The sequence below is a fragment of the Scyliorhinus torazame genome, chromosome 14 (assembly GCF_047496885.1).
Source record: "Scyliorhinus torazame isolate Kashiwa2021f chromosome 14, sScyTor2.1, whole genome shotgun sequence".
Taxonomy (NCBI): domain Eukaryota; kingdom Metazoa; phylum Chordata; class Chondrichthyes; order Carcharhiniformes; family Scyliorhinidae; genus Scyliorhinus; species Scyliorhinus torazame.
Genome location: NC_092720.1, coordinates 208,248,739 through 208,262,737, shown reverse-complemented (window position 1 = coordinate 208,262,737; position 13,999 = coordinate 208,248,739). Strand labels below are relative to the sequence as shown.

The following is a 13,999-nucleotide window of genomic DNA, read 5'->3' as shown; positions in this document are numbered from 1 at the left end:
CACTGAGGGAGGGGGGGGCGGTATATCCAACGATTCGCCCACTGAGTTTACATGGGTAGAACAAAAAATAAGAAGGGAGAGATCACTTTGATAGGACTGCGCTACAGGCTCCCAAATAGTCAGCGGGAAATCGAGGAGCAAATATGTAAGGAGATTACAGATAGTTGTAAGAAAAATAGGGTGGCAATAGTTGGGGACTTTAACTTTCCCATCATTGACTAGGACAGCCATAGCATTAGGGGTTTTGAGGGAGAGAAATTTGTTGCGTGTATTCAGGAAGAATTTCTCATTCGGTATGTGGATGGCCCGACTCGAGAGGGGACAAAACCTGACCTGCTCTTGGGAAATAAGGTAGAGCAGGTGACAGACGTGAGGGATCATTTTGGGACCAGTGACCATAATTTCATTAGTTTTCAGATAGCTATGGTGAATGATGGGTCTGGCCCAAAAGTTAAAATTATTCATTGGGGCAAAGCCAATTTTGATGGTATTAGACAGGAACTTTCAAAAATTGATTGGGGAAGTCTGTTGGCAGGCAAAGGGACGACCGGTAAGTGGGAGGCTTTCAAAAGAGTGATAACCAGGGTTCAGGGTAAGCACATTCCTTTTAGAGTGAAGGGCAAGGCTGGTAGAAGTAGAGAACCCTGGATGACTCGGGATATTGAGGCCCTGGTCAAAAAGAAGGAGGTTATGACATGCATAGGCAGCTGCGATCAAGTAGATTCCTTGAAGAGTATGGAAGTTGTTGGAGTAGAGTTAAGAGAGAAATCAAGAGGGCAAAAAGGGAGACATGAGATTGTCTTGGCAGATAAGGCAATGGAGAATCCAAAGAGCTTCTACAAATACATAAAGGGCAAAAGAGTAACTAGGGAGAGAGTAGGGCCTCTTACGGATTAACAAGGTCCTCTATGTGCAGATTCACAAGAGATAGGAGGTTCTAAATGAGTATTTCTCATTGGTATTTACTGTTGAGAAAGGCATGGATATTAGGGAACTTAGGGAAATAAATAGTGATGTCTTAAGGAGAGAAAGATGTGCTGGAAGTCTCAAAGCGCATCAAAGTAGATAAATCCTGAGACCTGATGAAATGTATCCCAGGATGTTGTGGGAGGCTAGGGAGGAAACTGAGATATTTGAATCATCGACCTCCACTGGTTCCTGAAGATTGGAGGGCAGTAAATGTTGTTCCTTTGTTTAAAAAGGGCCGCAGGGAAAGGCCTCGGAACTACAGACCGGTGAGCCTTACGTCTGTGATGGGTAAGTTGTTGGAAGGTATGACGAGAGATAATCTTTATTACTGTCACAAGTAGACTTACATTAACACTGCAATGAAGTTACTGTGAAAACCCCCTAGTTGTCACACTCCGGCGCCTGTTCATGTGCACAGAGGGAGAATTCAGAATGTCGAATTCACCAAACAAGCACGTCTTTCAGGACCTGTGGGAGGAAACCCACGCAGACACGGGGAGAATGTGCAGACTCCACACAGGCAGTCACCCTACAGGGTGGATCACGAATATTTATTTGGGATTTTGCAAACATTTGGGTTTGGGATGCATTTCGGCGCTCAGATCCAACTTCTGTGCACTGCTGCAGAGTGTCTTGTTAAGGTTAACAGGTCCCTGACAGCGCCCCTTCATTTTGGGAGAGGAGTGTGTCATGGTTGCGCCTTGTCTGGCCAACTCTATTCTATTTGCGTGGAGCCTTTCCTGCGCCTCCTGCAGAGGACGGTGTCGGGACTGCTTCAGTGTGGGATGGGCATTGGGGTGGTCCTCTCGGCTTATTCTGATGAGTGCTCCTCATGTTCACCGACTCTGCGGAGGATGTGAGAGTGCCTCCGCTACGTCCTCTGCCAGGATCAACTGGACCAAGTGTTCCGGACTTCTGATTGTTCCGTGGCAGATGGACCCCCTCCCAAAGGAGCACAACCCTTTCATCTGGAGCAGGACCAGCTTCCTTTACAGGAGTCTATCTTTGCCCAACTGAGGAATCCTGGCCGGCTAACTGGCAGGAACTGGAGTTCTTGACATAAACCAGCTGAAAGCCTCCATGTTGCGGTACCGGCTGGTCACTATGACCCCATCCCTTCACTTTGACAAAAAGATCCAGAGAATTCTTGTAGAGTTCTTCTGGGACAAGAGACTGCACTGGGTCGCTGCTGAGGTTCTGAGTCTCCCGCTTAGAGAGGGCAGTCAGGCGCTCGTGTACCTTCGCACTTGGGGGGCCGACCTTCCGCCTTCAGACCCTGCAGTGAGATCTTTACTTTGAGCCTCCTCCACGATGGTGTGCCCTGGCGACGCATTTCATCCGCTAGGAGCACTGCCTGAATTATGAAGCGCAGCTCTTGTTCAGATCTGCAGGGTCTTCGTTACCCTCTGCAGGCGCTGCCCATCTTTTACCAGGACCTGCTCAAAGTCTGGAACATGGTCACCTCGCCCCGCAGCGCCCCCGTCACCTCTACCAATACCATTTCCGGAGGAGCAAGCTGTGGCTGTCGGGGTGACCAGGATCGGGGACCTGCTGGGTGGTGGAGGAGTGGGCTGGATGATACCCCACGAGTTAGCACAATGTGCGACGGGGACGTCTGGCTTGCGGCCGATGCCATCCGAGACTTCAAAACGGTCGTGCTCAGATCCGATGGCATTCGCGGTCTGGAGGACACCCAGGTATGCGGTAGTATCCCGTCTGCATGAACCCCTGCTCAGATGGAATTCCACATTGGCGCCAGGCCCTGAACCCTCCCGCGGGTGCTGGTGCCCCACAATCCTATCCACCTCACGGAAATTCCCTCCTTGCCTTCTTTGCACTAAGTGGAGGGGTTTCCTGTATGGGCTGCTGCTGCACACTCTTTACCTCCTTACCCTCGGTTGTCGCCCACACACCCCATGGTAAGCCTTGCTGCCATCTACTGGCAGAGGTCATCACTGGAGGTCACTTGATGGAGGGGTTTTACCCCCTCAATCTTGAGGACCTGGGGTGGAGAGTGTTGCTTGCAGCAGTGCCGTACAATCACTGATTGCACCGGTTCACGGACTCCCGAGAGGCCTGTCATTTTCTTGCGGCTTTGTGGAGTCCGTGGACCATGACTGTGTTTCACGTGATAGGCTGCGCCCCCTTTTTAGTTTTCTGACCAATCTTTTGTTTGCACTTCAGCCCCATGCTCCTGATCTATGGGCACTTGGTGTAGAGAGGGGCAGGGTATGCTGAGGACCTCCTTGTCAACCTGGTGCCTTGCGAAGCACGCCATTTATAGGCCCAGGCAGCGGGTGACCAAGAGTCCTTCCATGCCCGGTAGGCATCGCGGGGGTTGGGGTGCTTTATTGGCCTCTTTAATTGCACTCTGATTTCATGTTTTTCTGTTTCCGTTGATCTTTGTTTCATGTGACAGTGCCCCTAACAGGAGCGGCCTGTTGCTTTGTCCCTAAGTTTATTTCCATTCTTCTATTTGGTTGACCTCGAAAGAGTGGCCAATCCACTTACACTGCACATCTTTGGACTGGATTTGGAATGGGGCTGTGAGGATATAAAACAAACCACATGTTTAGTTTTGGTTTCTTGGATTTAATGATGAGAACATTGTTTCTCTCCCTCTCCTTCTTTCCCCCAGCCCGACAGCGGTCCTTGCTGATCGTTCAGTTCCCAGTTCCCATTCAGGGTTTATGCATGGAATGTTAACCTGGTTTCTCTCTCCACCTGTTACCGAGATCCACATCCATCAATTTACAGCTGGTAGGAGGCAGGGAGATGATGTGAAATTATGGGATGGATCTGTTAGTGATCTTTAATCCCGCAGATTGTCAGTGGTGCGGAATTTGTACCATCAATATTGAGTCCCGGATAGAAAATGGGAAAGATTCTCTCAGTGAAAGTGTCGGTGAAAGTGTGGAGATGGGACATGTTGTCCGCATTGTAAAATGACACCTGTCCCCCCTCATAGTCCAAGTAAACCCCAATCGCCTGTGGATTCACACTCGGGGTGATGGGCGTTCGCGATGGGGAAGTGGCGGCAAAATAGTTACTTTCCAGATCCAGTCGCACAATCCAGTATCCAGACTCGGGTCTCAAATAGACTATGCTTCTCCTCTTCACAGACTCTCGGGCCACACCCAGACCCCACCGAGTTTTCTCTCCCACCTGCACCTCCCAGTAATATCTCCCTGATGAGAATCCCTTTGATCCCAGGACACATTCCCAGGGATCAAACCTCTCCGGGGTGTCAGGGAGCCGCTGCCGTTTGTCTCCGAGTCTCACACTGGTCCGGTCCTCAGACAGGATGAGCCGGGGATTCGCTGTGTTCAGATCCAGAGTCAGAGAGGCTGGAGCTGGGGGAAAGTTAAAATAACACAGTCAGTGATTTAGAGAGGGTTGGTGGGGAGATGGAGGAGGAAGGATGAGGAGGAAAGAGGGAAGGGAAAGTGGGATTTTTGAGGGGAAGGGAGAAGAGCGTGAGGAGTGCAGAGAGAGTGGGAGCATGATGGGGATAGGAGAAAGGAGGGGGAGAGTAGCAGAAGTGGGAGAGCGAGTAAAAGAGAACGGCAAGGAAATTGGATGGGCATGGAAGAGACGTAGAGTCGGGGAAAGAGAGGGGTGTGGCGTGAGGTTGAGAAGAGAGATAACAGGGCAGCAGAGAGACGGAGTGGAGGAGGGAAGAGAGCTGAACTGTCGGGAGGGAGAGTGAGAATGGAGTGAAGGAGAGGGAAAGGTGGGCAAGTGAGAGTGGGAGACTTTGAGAAAATGAAAATGAAAGAGAGCGAAAGAAAGCAGCATGACAGACGGGGAAAGTGGGTGAGAAATAAAGGGTGTGTTATAGAGAGCAGGGGGGTAGCAGAGAGTGTGAGAAGCTGCGAGGTGGAAGGGTAGCAACTATTGCGTAGTAGGAGTGGCAGGTTGGGAGAGAGAAAGCAAGAGAGCGAATACAAAAGTGGGAGGAAGAGAGGGTGAGGGTGACAGAGAGTGCGAGGTAGATTGGGAGGGTAGGGCAGAGAGTGGGACAGAGGAGAGAATGTGGAAGAAAATTTGGGAAAGACAGTTGGAGTGGCAGAGGAGAAAGAGGGGGAGAGAGAGTTGGAAGTGGGGAGACGGAGGGGCGATATATAACCGAATGATGACGGAAGGGAAAGGAGAGGATGTGGAGAGAGACTGTGGGTCAGTGAAAGGGGCTGAGAGGGAGAGTGAGGAACAAGATTAGAGAGCAGGAGCGATAGATGAATGCATGGGTGGGAAAGGGCGATTCTGGTGAATGAGTAAGACCGAGGTAACAGGTAGAGAAAAAGGGAGAGTGGGAGGGGAGTGAGAATAGGGTAAAAGGGTGGAGAGAAAGTATTGGTGTGGTTACAGATGTAGGGGAGAGTGGGAAGAGGTGAAGTGCTCATTCGAACGGTCACTGCAAACTCGATGGGCCGAATGACCCCCTCCTGCAGTCGAGGGATTCTATGATTCTAAGTGCAAAATGGGGGGAGCAGAGCCAGAGATGTCAGCGGGTGAGAGGTTCAGGGACAGGCAGTGGAAGGCGTGAGATAGCCGGGCGGAGGAGCTGGTGGGGCGGGGGGGGGGGGGCGGGGGGGGGCGGGTAGAATGTAAGAGAAGGGATGACAAATTGTGAGAAGAAGTGCAGGGAGGGGGGTGAAGACCAGATTGGGGAGAGTGGAGTCGGAACAGGGGTTCTGTGGGTGGGTGGGGAGGGATGGGGGCGAGTGGGGAGTGAAAGAGTTGGAAAGAGCACGGCTGAGAGGTCATATGTCCATTAAGATTCCACCCCACAAGTTGTACAAAATCCGAGCCTGTAAGGTAGACAAATATCAAATTACAAGAACACAAAGAAATAGGAGCTGAAGAAGGACATTCGGCCCGTCAGTCTTTTCTATCTTTTTATAAAATCAGGGCTGATCTGATTGAATATATTTCCTGACCCAGTCACCACTGCTTACTGGGGAAGAGAATCCCAAACACTAACAACCCTCTGACAGCAAACGAATTCTCCTCATCTCTGCCAAAATGGACAAGTTCACATTTCTCCACAATGTACTCCATCTGCTTTACTGTCACTTAAACTATCAAAATCCCGTGGAACTTTTTATGTCCTCTTGACAACTTAATTTTCTAACTATCTTTATTGCCAGCAAATGTACTACCATACATTCTGTCCCTTGGTTATTTCCTGCAGTGCATCTTGTAGATGGCACATACAACTGCTACTGTTCATCATGGGCGGAGGGAGGAAATATTTGTGGATGAGGTGCCAGTCACCCAGGCTGCTTTGTCCTTCTAGTGTCAAGCTTCTTGTGTGTTCATAGAATCATGGAAATTACAGTGCAGAAAGAGGCCACTCGGCCCATCGAGTCTGGACCGGCCCTTGGAAACAGCACCCCACCTAAGCCCACGCCTCCACACTATCCCCGTAACCCCGCCCAACCTTTTAGGACACTAAGGGCAATTTAGCATGGCCAATCCACTTAACCTGCGCACCTGTGGACTGTGGGAGGAAACCGGAACACCCGGAGGAAATCCACGTGGACATGGGGAGAACGTGCAGACTCCGCACAGACTCTGTACAGACAGAGACCCAAGCCGGGAATCGAACCTGGGACCTTGGAGCTGTGAACCAACTGTGCTACCGTGCTGCCCATTTTATTTTTAAACGGCATCCTAACCTCCGAGGCCCCAAAGCAACCCCCCAATGCACCTCCCCGCACCCCCTTCACCCACACACGACACCCCAGCCTAATTACACCTGTGCAAAACAAATGGCAACCTGTTACCCTGGCAGTGCCCCTGCCGCTTGGGCAGTGCCAGGCTGGAAGCCAGGTGGCAATGCCAGGTGCCACTATGCCCAAGGTGTCTGCAACTGGGGGCCTCCAATCCTGCAGGAGACCCTCATGAGTGCCATTCCATCTGGTCCCCATTTGCATTGTGTGTTGCTGGAGCTGTATTGATGCAAGGAGGCGGAGAGTATTCCATCATAGTCCTAACTTCTGCTTGTATGTGGTGGGCAGACTTTAGAGAGTGAGAAGGTGAGTTACTCACAGCGGAATTCCTAACCTCCTACCTGCTCTTTTAGCCAGAGTTTATGTGGCTGGCCCAGTTCAGTTTCTGGACAGTGGTAATCCTCCGGATGTTGATGGTGGGAGATGCAGTGATAACAATGCCATTGATTGCCAAAATGAATTCTGATTTGCTCACCCAGTAGGTGATCACGATTGAGTGAGAGACTCCCAAGTGCCTTGGAGAGTCAGGGGAATGGGATTAGATCCAATTCTGGATCTTCTCTCAAAACCCCGTTTTTAGAACGCATTTGCATCTTATGGTTGTTTAATATTTTGTCAAAGGCCATCTCTTTAAATTTAAGAGTATCCAATAATTTTTTTTCCATTAAGGGGCAATTTAATGTGGCCAATCCATCTCGCCTGCACATAGAATAGAATTATAGAATTTACAGTGCAGAAGGAGTCCATTTGGCCCATTGAGTCTGCACTGGCCCTGACAAACAACACCCTACTCAAGCCCATGGATCTACCCTATCCCCGTAACCCAGTAACCCCCATTTAACCTTTTTGGACACTAAGGGCAATTTAGCATGGCCAATCCACCTGACCCGCACATCTTTGGACTGTGGGAGGAAACCGGAGCACCTGGGTGAAACCCACGCAGACACGGGGAGAACGTGCAGACTCCGCACAGACAGTGACCCAAGCCGGGAATCGAACCTGGGACCCTGGAGTTGTGAAGCAACAGTGCTAATCACTCTGCTACCGTGCTGCCCACCACCTTTGGGTTGTGGGGACGAAACCCACGCAAACATGGGGAAAATGTGCAAACTCCACGCGGACAGTGACCCAGAGCCGGGATCGAACCTGGGCCCTCAGCGTCATGAGGCAAAGGGCTAACCCACTGCGCCACTGTGTTCAAAGGCCATCTCTTGATCCAAATTAATGAGGAAGGTGTCCACCCCGCCACCCGCACACAGGTGACTGTTTCACTGAGTTGCAGGAGGCTCTCTGAGCTATTCCTGTTGAGTACAGATCAGTTCTGATCATGGTGAATCACTCACTCCTGGAGTAGACTTGACCGGATTGATGATGATGTGTGACAGAATTCTGCAATATAGAATGAGTCTTGAGGAGCCTCCTTAATATCAATCACCATCGACTGCAGCCGGAGTAAATTATATATGCTTTTCTGCCATTGGCACATTTCTCCCTGTCTGCCCCTGACCTTCTGGAAACCGTTGACGATGACCAACCTCTTGATGATCACCTTGACTGCTTCCCAACAGACTTTTAAAAACATTTGTTCTTGAGATGTGGGCGTCGCTGGCTGGGCTAGTATTTGTTGGCCATCCCTAATTGTCCTTGAACTGAGTGGATTGCAAAGCCATTTCAGGGGGGAAGCTAAGAGTCAACTGTATCACTGTGTGAATCTGGAATCACATGCCAGCCAGTTCGGGTAAGGACAGCAGATTTCCTTCCTTGAAGGACATCAGTCAACAAGATGTTTTTTTACGACAATCGGCAACAGGGTTTCATTTTAATTCCAAATTTGTTGTTATTGAATTCAAATTTCACCATCTGTCATGGTGGGATTTGAACCCGGGACCCCAGAGGATTATCCTTGTTCTCTGGGTTACGAGTCTGGTGACAATACCACTAGATCACCACCTCTCAAGGCGACTTGGAGCCACAAAGAGTAGTTTCACAGTTCTCCACCATTTTGTTATCGCCTTTGAATTCCTGTATGTTAGGTGACACAGTGGCGTGGTGGTTAGCACTGCTGCCTCACGGCACCAAGGTCCCAGGTTCAATCCCAGCCCTGGGACACTGACCGTGTGGAGTTTGCACATTCTCCCCATGTCTGCGGGTGTTTCACCCGCACAACCCAAAGATGTGCAGGGTAGGTGGATTGGCCACACTAAAATGCCCCTTAATTGGAAAAAATGAATTGGGTACTCGAAATTTATATTTAAAAAATAAATTCCTGGATCTTTTCTGGGGTCAATAATTTCTCTTTTTTTGTTTTCAGGACCTCCTGCAACCTTCTGGCCTATCTGTAGATGACTGGTGACCAGTAGATGGCTGATGACGGGTCAGAGAAAAACATGCACACATGTTGACGAACATACGAATTTGGAGGAGGTGTTGGCCACTCGGCCCCTCGAGCCTGCTCCACCATTCAATAAGATTGCGGCTGATCTGATTATAAACGGAACTTCACATTCCCACCTACTCCCTATAACATTTCACTCCCTTGTTTATCAAGAATACATTGATCTCTGCCTGAAAAATATTCAATGTCTCTGCTCCCACTGCCGTTTGAGAGTTCCAGAGACACACAAATCTAAGAGAAACATTTTCTTCTCATCTCTGTCTTAAATGGGAGACTATTTATTTACAAACACTGACGAGGTTATAGCTGGGTACTTGGAGAAATCAAGGCAATCGTGAAGTCAACATGGTTTCGTGAAAGAGAAATCCTCAGCCAAAAACTCATCCCTTCCTTTTGCCACCCTCCAGATAAGAATTTGGAGTGATTTAGGGGATCAGATTTACACAGGAAACAGGAATGAGGAGACCAAATTCACTCAATGTACTTGCTACCCGGCTCCCACTAATGTCACTGGACCCTCGCAATTGTGTAGCCGCTGCAAAATAGGCCCACACTAGGCATAACGAGCAACTTCATTGAGGCATTGATGTACCTGGAGACTCAATACAGTATTGATCTTCCATCAGATGGTGATGCATGAGCTGTGCAAGCCCCAGCAGAGGAACAGTCAGGAGAATGGTCTTACTACTGGTCTTAAAGGGACCACTGGAAACATTATCGGAAATGATTTAAGGAGTTCATTCTCTATGTGTCCTGCCCAATATTTATACCACAAACATAAAATGTCATCACTCTCACAATGCTGTTTCTGGGATCTTGCTGTTCACAAATTTGATTTCTCATTTCCTACATTACAACAGTGACTGTTCCTCAACAATATTCCACTGGTTCTGAAGTGTTTGGGGTCACGCTACAGGAATGCAGGCAGTTTTTAAATTCAAGGTCCATTTCCCCTTATTTTGTAATGATTTCTCTATGACCAGGAGGTGAGATTTTTCTTACTGCTGCTCGCCGCTCTTTTCCCTCTCTCACCCCCGCTGTATATTCATGCCACCCCCACCCCCCTCACCGAGTCAGAGGAGGATTTCCTGTCTCCTGTCCCCTTCTCAGGAACCACAGAACATCTTCCCACACTGCAACCCCGTGGGAAAGTGGACAGTGATATTGTTCTGAAGATCAGCCCTCAGAATGGACTGGGCCTCTGAGCAAATTCACAGAGTGAGCAGTGGCTTCACTGGTTCACTTCCTGCTCCTGCAATGGAGTCACTCAAAAAATCAGCCTCACTCAATCCAAACTCCCTATTCTAGATTTAAAAGTATACTGACTTTGATCTGGACTCTGTGACTGTGTTAAACCTGTGGATTTTTACATTCTCCCTTCTGTTTTGAACCTTGAACATTTCAATAAGATCACCACACTCCCTCCCTTATCCAGTGCAGATTCGCAGTTTCTGCAGCCCCTCCTCTTGATGAAGGTGTCCAATTCCACCAACCAGATTATCTGTCGTTTAACACTTGCTCTCTAATGTCTGAATGTCTTCCCGATAAACTATGATAAAAAATGTTCCCCAGAATGACAGACGGGACCAGTCCAGTCTCCTCCACAAATTGGGTTTCCCATCCTGAGATTGGTGCTCTATTCCTCTGGTTATACAGGTCCCTTCACTGCTTTGACACACGGTGCTGATGGCTTCAGACACTCACCCAGAGGAACCCACAGAGAGTAAAATATGAGAATGGAGAGGCTCCCGAGGATTAACAACCGGCAAAGTGAATATCTAATCTGGGACCTTGGAGACCCTTTAGTCCCTTCACAACTGGATAAAAATCAGGAAAATTAATAGGAGTTTTACCGGGGTTAACGGAGTTTATCATATCTCGCCAAACTGTGTACTGTAAAGGGCCTTTGAACTTTCCGATAGACAGAGCGACAGCAAATACTGAGTGTGTGTGATCCTCATCATTAATCCTGTATGTCAAAAAAACTGTTGTTAATTTATATTTGTCAGGAAATTTTATAACACATTTAAATGGTCCAATTTGTGGATGATAGAAAATATGTACAAAGTGAAATATTAATCACGTTTCTGCAACTTGGAAATTCCCAGGTCGAGAATGCAAACACCAGTATCCTGAAAAAGGTTCACATCTCGGTAACAGATTAGTTACCGGGATATCACAAATCACAGGAGAAGATAAACATTTAGCTTGTCCACTTGCTGTTTAACAAATACAGTTTGTAGGACAAAGGCTGTAAACATCTGGAACTTACTGTTCAACTCTGTGATAGCTGACCCAACAACCCGCCCAGAATCCTGCTCTCCTCGACTGGCATCTTGAATATCTCTGATTTTAGTCCCTCCCTTATTGGGAGCTGGACCTTCAGCTGCCGAGGTCTTGAGCTCTGGAATTCCCTCCCTGATCCTCTCCCTCTCTCTGTCTCTCTTTCTTAATCACTCGCTCGAAAATGGACCTCCGTCATCCAGATTAATATTTCCTTATGTGCCTCTGTATCAATTTGTACTTTTTAACGCTCCTGTGAACCTTCTGTGAACGTTATATTACATTAAAGGCGCTATATAAATACACATCTTTGCTGTTGTGGTTGTTAAGGACACAGAGCCAGTTTGTATCATTGAATAAAATAGAACCCGTTCCCTCTTTAATGTCTGACTTTCTCGGGTTGCTTCGGCTCCATGCAGGGACATGATTACCTACTCCTTGGATACATGGACCGTGCGGCTCTCTCAGGGTCAGTCCAGGAAGGTCACAGACACTAACAGCCAACATCAGGCAAGTGATCACTTCGAGCCTGGGAACCCGGTTGTATTATTTACGTGACATCTTTGATACACAATATCAAAGAACGGCCCGACGAACAATCCTTTACAGTTGTGACAACAACCAAAAAATAAATCGAGAAGAACACTTTACTGAGTTATTTTATCAAACTGCAGAGTTTCAGTAAAGAACATGTCCTACCTTCTCTTCCGACAAGCTTCCTCCTGAAAGAAATGAATGAGGAACAGTGAGGAAGACAGGAACAGATTTCAGGGGGAGTTAGACAGGGTGGTGAAATGAGCAGACTCAGAGCAGATGAGATTTCACACGGAAGTGGAAAGTGATGGATTTTGGAAGGAAGATTGTGGAGAGTCAAATAAACTGGAACTGAGCATCAGTCCCGCTCACAGACACAGTGACTCTCACACACCGTACCAGACACACCCACACACTCACAACATGGAACTGGATTACAATGGGAGTTCCAGGAGAAATTAAATTTGGGAAAGAGACCTCTATCCTGGACGGGGTGAGGGGGTGGAGGCGGGGGCGGTGGTTCACTTAAAATGTATGCCGGGAATCTGCAGACAATTTGAGAGCCATTAGTTCAGACACGTTTAATTCTGATTCAAATTTCTCATCAAATTCCATATTAATTTCACAATTATCATCAGTTACTTTGTGACTCTGAAGTTTCACTGAACTGACCCGCAATATATTCCCTCACCTTCAGAAATATCAGCTCGTCTTTTTGTTCCATCTGTTTCTGCAACTTGGAGAGTTTCTCCTCAATAGAATTTAAATTCTCCTGAATCTCTCGAAGGTTTTTTTTCATTGTTTCGAGAATCCTCTCCTCTTCTTCCCTGAGATCTCTGAATAAACGCTGCTCTTTCTCAGTGAGAATCTGGTGCATTTCACTAAACTCGGATGTGATGTGGATCTGCAGACTACTCGACTGTTTCTACCAAATGAAATGTGAAACATAATTAATCTCCCGTGATAAAGGGAACAAAACTAACCGAGATCCCAGAAAGTCAGCACAGGGAGACCTTACCCTAACTTCAGAAATCTTCCGTTTCTGTTTTAGTTGCATTTCTCGAACAGCTGATTTCTTCTCTGTGAGAGAATCTAAGGAAGATTTCAGCTGATCCTTCGTTTGGGAATGAAGACCACAGGATTAAAGTGTTGCAGCGAGAAAATGTGATAAAACTACCAGCTTATTAAATGTTTCTCCTTTTACCTTGTAGATTTTAACAGCTTCTCCAATCGACAGGAAGCGGTGCTCTCTGTGTTCCCGTGAGCCGACACAATTCAGACAGATCAATTTCTTGTCAGTTTCGCAAAACAGCTTCAGTACTTCCTGATGTTCCTCACAGTGAAGTTTACTTTCCTTCTCTTTCGGATTCAGCTTTAATTTTCGGGTTTTCTCGGCCAGATTCGCTAAGGCTCGATTTATCCTGATGTTTCTCTCGGGAAACTCCTTTCTACATTCCGGACAGGAGTTTACCTCCTTTTCCCAACACTGGGAGATACATGAGCGGCAGAAGTTGTGTCCACAATCCAGTGTTACCGGATCAGTGAAGAAATCGAGACAAATGGGACAAATTGTCTCCTCGGTCAAACTCTGGACCTGCTGTCTGAGAGCCATGTCCACACTCAGCACTTCCTCATTAAAACCGGTTTAAATTTGGATGTGAATACACTGCCGCAATTTTCTGATAAAAGCCACTGCATAAACCAGCAAATGGTTACATAATGTGAATCCATGCCCCGACGATGTTAACATTGAGACTTGTGAAAACCTGTCCAAAGGACAGGAGAAGAGTGAACATCGATATCTGGTTATCTGTAAGACAGGGGGAGAGAAAGAGAGAGTAAGTGGATACAGGGAGGGAGGTTGGATTGGATTTTGTTTGTTGTCACGTGTGCCGACGTACAGTGAACAGTATTTTTCTGCGAGCAGCTCAACAGATCATTAAGTACATGAATGTAAAAGAAAATGCATAATGGGGCAAGGTACACAATGTAAGTACATAAGCACCGGCATCGGATGAAGCATACAGGGGTGTAGTGTTAATGAGGTCGGTCCATAAGAGGGTCCTTTAGGAGCCTGGTAACA

General features: G+C 47.7%; 1 protein-coding gene across 1 annotated transcript; it reads right to left on the bottom strand.

Moving 5' to 3' along the window:
* Nucleotides 1-3,560: 3,560 nt before the first annotated feature.
* Nucleotides 3,561-13,722, bottom strand: LOC140390406 (zinc-binding protein A33-like). The gene is made up of 6 exons (XM_072475554.1): nucleotides 13,121-13,722; nucleotides 12,935-13,030; nucleotides 12,608-12,841; nucleotides 12,082-12,104; nucleotides 10,953-11,068; nucleotides 3,561-4,322 (listed from the first exon to the last, which is right to left on the bottom strand). Exons 1-6 carry the CDS (start codon nucleotides 13,526-13,528, stop codon nucleotides 3,772-3,774), a joined length of 1,428 nt encoding a protein of 475 aa, XP_072331655.1. The 5' UTR covers nucleotides 13,529-13,722; the 3' UTR covers nucleotides 3,561-3,771.
* Nucleotides 13,723-13,999: the final 277 nt, after the last annotated feature.

What these genes read in the sequence shown, in the direction of transcription:
- LOC140390406 (XM_072475554.1), bottom strand. Translation starts at nt 13,528, where the DNA reads ATGGCTCTCAGACAGCAGGTCCAGAGTTTGACCGAGGAGACAATTTGT. An exon ending in AAGCTGTTAAAATCTACAAG is followed by an intron (nt 13,031 to 13,120) that starts GTAAAAGGAGAA and finishes TCCCAAACGAAG; the next exon opens with GATCAGCTGAAATCTTCCTT. An exon ending in GGAAGATTTCTGAAGTTAGG is followed by an intron (nt 12,842 to 12,934) that starts GTAAGGTCTCCC and finishes TTCATTTGGTAG; the next exon opens with AAACAGTCGAGTAGTCTGCA.